The sequence below is a fragment of the Buceros rhinoceros genome, unplaced genomic scaffold (assembly GCF_000710305.1).
Source record: "Buceros rhinoceros silvestris isolate BGI_N320 unplaced genomic scaffold, ASM71030v1 scaffold9182, whole genome shotgun sequence".
NCBI classification, from domain to species: Eukaryota; Metazoa; Chordata; class Aves; order Bucerotiformes; family Bucerotidae; genus Buceros; species Buceros rhinoceros.
In genome coordinates, this window is record NW_010397121.1 from 9,058 (window position 1) to 17,742 (window position 8,685).

The 8,685-nt window shown below is 38.4% G+C and overlaps 1 protein-coding gene across 1 annotated transcript in view; it reads right to left on the reverse strand.

The window, feature by feature from the left end:
- The window catches only part of LOC104502188 (protein unc-79 homolog), a gene marked incomplete at both ends in the record, with an annotated part of 38,537 nt that overhangs the window by 8,998 nt on the left and 20,854 nt on the right, over positions 1-8,685 (reverse strand). Inside the window, 5 exons of the mRNA XM_010146124.1 lie at positions 86-171; positions 257-369; positions 1,311-1,349; positions 5,289-5,429; positions 7,227-7,329. Of these exons, the coding sequence (XP_010144426.1) occupies positions 86-171; positions 257-369; positions 1,311-1,349; positions 5,289-5,429; positions 7,227-7,329 (482 nt within the window). The remainder of the gene's footprint in view (positions 1-85; positions 172-256; positions 370-1,310; positions 1,350-5,288; positions 5,430-7,226; positions 7,330-8,685) is intronic.

The window sequence follows — 8,685 nt, forward strand, 5'->3', positions numbered from 1 at the left end:
CCGAAGTGTATGAGCAGGAAGGATCCACTATGCCTGATAATGCTAATAAAACTAGCACCATTAACAGAGCCAATTGTCAACATACCTCTAACAGCTGGCTCAGAGCAGCAACAGAACTCAGCTCACTGAAGTCCATAAGAGATGTGGCCAAGGTCCGTAAAAAATTTCCATCTGAAATTCAAATGATGTTTTGCACTGGCTGACCCTACAGAGGTAACTGAAAGGGTCAGAAATGCACTCAGGTACCACACGTTACCTTTGATATTGCTCTGGAAGAGCTGGGGGAAGATGCCATTGGGAGCCAGCTGATGGAACACACAACGGAGGAACTGCTTGGCCACCCCTGCAGCATTTCCAGGGATCATCATACTGAAATGGAAAGGAAAAGGAAGGAAAAAGAAAATGTATTGCAGATTAAACACTTCCCAAAGCCAACTATATGGAGATAGATAATAAAGATGATCCTGTTCCTTTTAATTATGGAAATATTCAGTTACAAGTGAGACAGTCAAAAGCAGAACTGTCCTGATCCCAAAAAACCCAGTTCAGCATGTTGATTTTATGACTTCATCTCAACTATGCAGAGCTGAAAAAGTTATATACAGATACCAGAAGTATTTAAGTCTCAATAAATAGTTGCGGTTTCCCTGATTCTCCACATCATTTTATTCATGGGTCATCTGAGTTTGAAATATAATCCTGCTCTCACCTTGTGTATTTCAGTGAATACACGATGAGGTTCTTGGCTGTACAATAAAACAGGTAAACACACATGATGTAATATTAATTTGCCTCTTGCCATTTCCTTCAAGAGGTGAAGTACTTCCTAATCACTCATAAAATGGTTTAAAAAGCCAAATCACTATTTATTTACTCATGAACTGCACATCTTAACATGTTTTACAGCTTTCAAAATGAATTTATCCTATTCAGCATCTAATTTACATAATGAGATATCACTACCAGGGGTTCTCCACAGCCAAGGATGATTCACTTGATTGAACTTGATAGTTTATCAAGACAAATATTGAACACAGAACAAGCTAGAAAAAGCTCCACTGAAATTGTGAAAAGTAGGGAACATCTTTAAATTATGTCTGAATCTGAGTTTTTCCAAGTTCAATCATATGAATATGGGTTTGTACTCATCTTCAGAACACATGAAATATTTGAAGTTAGAAAGGACAGGTTTTCCTTCTTACAACCCTCTAAATACATTTTTTACAAGTTAAATTTAGTTGATTTCAGGGCCAGGGAGGATGATGCTTTAGGTTGTTTCATTGTGGCCAAGTTATCTTTTGCTACCATACCTTTCTGCTTGATTAGAAAAACTGGTACTTGATGCCAACCTGGAATAAAAACAAAACAAAAAAAAGTGAAGCTCATATGCATTTTTGTGTTTCACTTTTAAGTCAGCCAATAAAGTATCATTTTATTTAAAAATTGATATATAAGAATTTTAGACAACATTTTAAATGTCACCAGAAAGGTCTTGTGAAGAGCACATAAATTCAGTCAAATCGTGTTTGCACAACGTTAACCCTATTCAGTCTTGCAGCTTCACAAATACTTAACAGCTCTACAGAAAAATTTACTTGCCTCCCTGTACCGGCATGAAAGATAACGAAGTAAAGCTACTGCCTTACATCCACATCATGGATAACTATTAACCTAGAGGGATTTGGGAAAAAAAAGTTTGTCAGAAGCTGGCTACTGACTGAATTGTTTCTGATTAACACAGCAACACACACTGTTGTGTGACTGCCAAAATTCTCTACTTGGCAGTCTGAAGTGAGGCTTCTAGTTACAGACTTTGGCACCTAAATAACTGGCCTAATTTCAGAAACACTAAGTACCTACAAGCTCTTACAAAGTCAGATGAGCAATATTGGTTTCTCAAAAATCAGGTCATTTATTTTAGTACCTAAATAATAGACTTTAAAGCCAAATATGGGCATTCAGTGATGAAAATACTGAACCCAATCTTAAAACAAAATCATGCACTTTAATATCTAGGACATGTAAACGAATGAATCAGAGCTTATGATATCAAAGCAACAAGCCTTTAATACTAAAAGCAATTATAAAGACGTACACTGGAAGCATCTCTTAAATACAAAATACCATGCAATTTTTACTTTCATCTGCTTTGCATCGGTATTTCAGCTGGTACAAGTTGATATGTCTAAATGGCAAGTTCATAGAGCCACACTAATTTACATCTGCTGATGATCTGCCTGTCATTGATTCACAATCATTTTAGGCTGGATTTAGCTGCTGCTCAATCCTCTATCAGCGTCTGTTCTGAAGACAGTTTCCTCTCTAGTCACCACTGCAAAACCAAAAAAGCACCCTAAGGCTGCTCAGTCAAATGCATCAGTGTAAAACAAAATGGATGGTGATTATCATTAATGATGCATGACAAGATGGGGACACAGCATACTTTCAGCAGTGCTATAATCTCAGGCTGGATGGTGCAGGAGATTGAAGATTATATTCTCTTTGATTGCCCCAGCATAAATCAGAAAAACTCATTAACGAGTCCCTGATTCCACTGTTGTTAAGAGAAATCCACACTAAAATACATTTCTGGTTCGCAAACTTAATTCTGGGTGAAAGCAGGTCTGAAGCTACCTTCAAGCAACACAGACGTTGATTCCGGAGTAACTGTAGCATCTGCTTACATTAAAGCACGTGAGGATTTCTGCAGAATGCAATGAGACTAATCACATGACCAATGGACATTAAACTTATTTTCAAAAATCTACTAAAGCATACAAATACTACAGCATAAAGTATTTCTTCCAAAACAACTCTAAGTCCTGTGTAAAGTTTTACTCTCATTTTGAACGTCATAATGTAAGTCTGGTTTCCATTATAAACAAAATATTCTGTTTCTAGCTTCAGGAAAAATTCGTAAGACTACACTAGGGAACATCTGAAACTTTCTGAAATTTAAAGCTTGTGTGTATTTATCATTATTACGCTAAGTATGTTGTTGCAAAAAGGCCGTGAATCCCCATCACTACTCACAAAGCAGCACAGTAAACAGACAGGAGACGGTAAATGTATGTGTTCAAATCTGTACACGTTAAGAAGAGAAGCTAAGCTTTCCAAAGCTCCTCACTAACTCAAGAACCTAAATACCATTTTCAAACAGGGCTTCGATGCTTGGAAAGGTAAATCTCACTGGAAATCAATGAAATAAGAATCAAAAACTCAAAATTTTGATTCAGGAACTAAAGCATAAAATGAAGTGCATGCCAGAGTCTTGCATGTCAATCTCTAATTGTCAGTAACTTGAATCCAGAACTTTTTCTCTTCTGGAAATTGCAATAGATGTCTATCTGTACCCATGGGTACCCAAATAACTTTTGAAAATATTTCTATGTATTGTCTAGTTATTCTGAAAGACCCTGGATTTCCTAACTCCTTGTGTCCTCTTCTAAGCATAAAAGTTTTTAGGAACAAGAATGCATGAAGTCTAACTCACTCTCACCTCTGCTGTCAGATGGGTGTTTGGAGGTGTTGATATAGCACTCCTTGATGAAAGACAGTGACTTAGGTTATACACATGAGGCACCTAAATGCCTCTCTGCTTGTATATGCTATTTATTTTGAATGTATTCAAAATAATTCCTTTGTGAGGAGCCTCTTACCGGACTTAAAATTTGTCAGAAATGACACCCAGTAGGAACAACACAGGACATTTTTCAGGCATACCCCATGCTGCATGCCCTCTGCTGTGCTAAACAATCAGCTGACTCCAAGATGCAGCATTTCTTCCTCAAAGCACAGAAGAAGGTAGCCCCCTTGATGCTCAGCCCTTCACAATTTATCTTCCAAACGATTTACTCTCTGTGGCTGAAGTACTGCTATATTTACAAGAATCACACAGAATGGATAGCATCTGTCTAGACTAGAAACTTTGCCTTCATCAGAGTTCATTAGCAGTGACAGCAGGGAGCTATCACCTGGCAATTCACGGAAATGGAGGACATGACTAGCTGCAGTATTATAACAGAACTGGGAAGTACTGGAGAGACAGGGCTGTGAAGGGCTGTGGCTCTGCAGAGAAGTTTTAAAACAGTGAAGTTTTAATTTCAGTCACTGAAAAGAATGTGGAAAAGTAGAGCTGTGCTCCATTTCTGCACTGGTAATGCTGCTCAGAAGTTTATTCTGAAACATCTCCAATGCATCGCTCCCACCTCTTCGGCAGGAAGTTGTGCAAGTGGCCAAGGCAGCAACGACAAGTAATACAATAGTAATGGTGCCCTTCAGTGATCACATGCATAGAGGTAAAAGCCACAAGAGAAAAATAATAGGCACCAGATGTTCAAGACCTTATCGAAGCTCATGCAGCAGCTGGTTAGGAAGCCCTCAGGAGGAGATACAACCCTTTACTCAGTCTTAATTAGTATACAAAATATGGTTGAAAAGCCTGAAGAGCTTTAGGTATGCTAATAAATGATCATACCTAGAAGGCAACAGTCCTCCAGAAGCAACAAAATTCAGAAAAGCTGACCATATTTGTGCATAACTTCTAAGCAGGAACCACATAAAAGTAAAAACTCTGTCAAAGCACCAAAAAGGGGCAGCCAAGAGTCTTTACAAGAAGCACGGAAGCTGTTTAAGACCAATGCATTGGAAGCACGGGGCCAAGGTATCCCACTTGTAAGAAAGATTTCAAGAGAGCAGAAAGAAAAGTGAAGGAGGTTATTAGAAAAAAGAAGGCTTCTTTCAAAAAGCTGAAGTCATGTCTCAAATGAAAACAGAAAACAACATAAATTCTGACAATCCAGTGTAAAAACCACAAGGAGGCAGGACAAAAAAAAATGGTTCAAGAACAACTAGCAGAAGGAATAAAAACTAACAGTAGTTTTTTTCTTCAGATAAATCTGGATCAAGAAGCACACTGAAGAGTATGCTGCATCAATTCCTGTTCAAGTGGCAAACAAGGCATTCAAGGAAGATAAGGGTATTGCAGAAAAACTGAATTCTTTACATCACTGCTTACAGTGAGACAAGCTGGGGAGATTCCAGAGCTGGAACATCCCTTTGGAGGGTAAAAGGGGAAGACATCAAAGGAGCTACCCAAAATTGAAATGACAGTAGAAGAAGTTACATAAGAAATTGATAAAATGATGAGTAACAAAGCAGACGGAACCAGATGTTATTCACTTAAGAGTTCTGAAATACGTAACTTCATACATTGAAGTTTACGTAAACAAAATTTCAGACACAAAATTCTTTCTATCATATGGGACAGAGGAAAGTCCTGAATTTACCTTCCTACTGACTGCATGATGTCCAACAGCAGCGGAGCAGCCAAGTCGGGACTAAGATGAATGAAGGTTGAGAGCACAACTATGGCCAGGCCTAGCGTTTCTTCATCGTATTCTTCAAGGATAGCCCCACAGTCATGGCACCTGCAAAGAACAGATTTTAAAACTGACATTACAAATTTAAAACAAAATATTTGTTTTATGTACTTATGTGTGTATCTTTTTAGAGTACTGTTATATAGTACATTCTATTCAAAATTTATTTAGAAAGCTAATGTAATTGTGATCTTTCTATAATTAAATAACAGTTGATGGTTTTCAAACACTAATAAAGTTTCTCACTAGCTGCACTGGCTGTTCCTTCACTGACAAATGAAAAGAGGGCCACAGGGCAGGCCTTGTTTTGGGTCCTTCATTGGTAATCGTTAGCCAATTGTTAACCAATTCCCTCATCGGACTGCTTCAGTTTGCACTTTACACTTTACTTTCAGTTTGCAATATACAGAGAAATCTGCAACAGTGAAGACTAACCTTCAGCAATATGAGCATCAGCCAGTTCATGCAACTTGGGCTGAGGAGACTACTCAAGTCCCTGGCACTCTTCTATTTAGCATCATAGAAACAAGCAATGACACTCATAGATGATCTTAAAGAGATGGAACAATTTCAAATTGTCCTTCCTGTCAGTCATGAATATGAATAACAAATTATACAATTAGGAAACAATGATCTGATTGGTTCCCACAGCAGTTATAGCTATTAAGAAAGAAATGAAAGGACCTCTCAGGGGCACAGAACCTTAGATTTCAGAGAAGTCTCCTTTCCCAGGGCAAATTTGCTGCTGAGTCACTTATTCTTCCTGAAATGCTCAAAGACAACTGATGAAGTTTTGAAAGGGCTGCATAATGTCTGATTATAAAGGGGATGTCAGATTTAGGAGAGAAGAGACAGGCTTTCACAATCTACAAAAAAGGAAAACCAATGTGGGAAACTGGCTTACCTCAGCCCAGTAAGATGGGTTACTTAATTTGACCAATCAGTTGCTAATGACTCCAACAGATTGTGATATTATAACTTAATGGAATTGTACAGGAAATTTTCCTGCCTTTGTTACTGAACAGAAAGAAAATATGCCAAAAAAGTCATGAAAGACAAGATCGGCTGGCCTGTATGTTACCAGCTGGCGCTAGAGCTTTGGTGAAGTGGCCAAAGGAAGTGCCAAAGACAAGCCTAACTTTCAGGATAATTTCCTTTGTCACACAGTAAGGCCCACTTCCAGTCACAGCCTGCACAATGGCCCCATCTTTCTCCAGTGATCACCCTGGAACGTCTGTCTACTGGACTAAGTGTAGCAGCACAAGCAAGAAATTCTGGTTTCTCTTCCCAGTTTTTGACCAAATCAATGCAGGGCTCCCTGCTGATTGCTTTACTTCTCTGGTAAATGAGTAGACTTCCATTTAACACTTCTTTAGCAGCATTTTAACCAGCCAATTAATGTTTGCAAAAGCTTTTGGAATCATTGAGTATCAGTATTAAAAATGCTATGTTGATTACACATCAACAGTTACCTATTTCAACAGAACCCTAAAGGAATTTTGAAAAAGAAGTTGTTTTTTTTTCTTAAGGCGAAAGTGGTTTCCGATGGATCACAAGGAATCCTTAAAGTAGGATGGAAAGTGCTTCCCCTGGTGCCTGTGCACACGCAACAGCCTGGGTCATTGTTTCACCAGTGCAAACTCACACAGGTCCTACTGAATCAAAAGCGCACCTTGCTGGTAGTGTTTAGAAAATGTTTATCTTGAGGTAAAAAAATTAGTTAAAAAATGCGGCATAGAGATAAATGGTAGAACGGAGTTTATATTTTCATAAAGTATATCTGTACTTCACTTGACCTGTTTGAAGTTCAACTAGTTCTTTGAAAGGAACAGAAAAAGAACTTACTTGTCAGTCATCACAACAGGCTGGTCATCCGCAAATTCTTCTGGTGCAGGTACAAACATACTGACTATACTGGGTGCTGACAGCAAGCTAGATTTTGTGGCACCTTAAGGCAATTAGGGAAAAGAAAAATTTTTAAGAATCGCTAAACAGAAATTCAAACTGCTTGAAGAGCAGACTTCTAAAGAAGAATCATAATGGTTTTACTGTGCATAGAAATAGGAAATAAAGTGTGTCTACAAAAAGATATTTAGCATATTCCTTGCATCTGCCAGATAATTCCAATTATCTAGAACTATCCATTAAAAAACCCAACAACCTTGAAAGAAAAATCCTTGGGAAAAAAGATAATAAATAAGAAAAATTCCAGGAAGCAGATGTAATTGTATCTATTCATTTTTTAAGGAGAGAGGATGATTCTATCGTTGCTATGAGACTGGACACCAGAGGATTTGCCATCTTCCCCTTATCTTTTCTAACAGAGGCATAGGAAGGAAATCTGGAAAGGACAACTAGAAGAAATAATTCATGATGAGTTGAGAAACATTGAGAACATCGGAGGGTTGATGACTAGGAATGATTTCCATTGAAAGTCTTCACAAGATCTTTATCCTCCAAAGCTGAGTTGTTCAGCTGGAGGCATAGCCACGATGACCTTGCCAACATAGGGGGTTCCCTTTGCTTTTGGCACTTTTTGCACACCTGATTTGTGATAGCTGCTTGTCTCTATACGAACAATTATGTATAACAGAAGATCCAAACTCCTGGCTTCTCTGAGTTCTGCTTTCCAGAATCACACCAAGATAGGGTAGTCTGACTGTCTAAGATCTCTCCAGTGTGGTGGTGTTCTTCCCTTGGTCCCTTTGTTTTCATTAAGCAGACAACGATGACTGCAGGAAAAAACATACAGAAGAGGCAACTCTCCAGCTAGTCTGGTTGCTAAGAAAACCTCAGGAAGAATAATCAGACTCATTCATGAGACATCAGAAACTTGGATCAAAGCTACTGTGATGTATGAGCTGTATCATTCATCTGAGATGCCTTGTGATGATCATTGAAATATTGTTAGCAGTTTCATCCTCCGTGTCGCTGAGACAGAAGGAGAGATTAAATTCTTAAAGAAAAATATCTCTTTTCCTCGCCACATGCAGCTGACATGGTAGAGTCAGCATTCCTTCTGTTCCCATACAGTTCAGCTCTGATAATGAATCCAGAGAACTCAGCTGGCAGACACAATCATTATGTACATAAGCAGTTCCCAAGGTCATCTCATTCTAAAGACCAATCTATGAAAAGCTGATTTTGTGAACCAATTTTTAGAAGGCTACCAACGCCCTTTTGATGCCAATTCAGCCACAGATTACATAAGCCATTATTTCTTGCTGGTTGCTTTGATTTGCATATCCAAATTTAATGTTAACATTAGCCTGTTCTGATCATATTTAGCTATGGAAACAGCAGG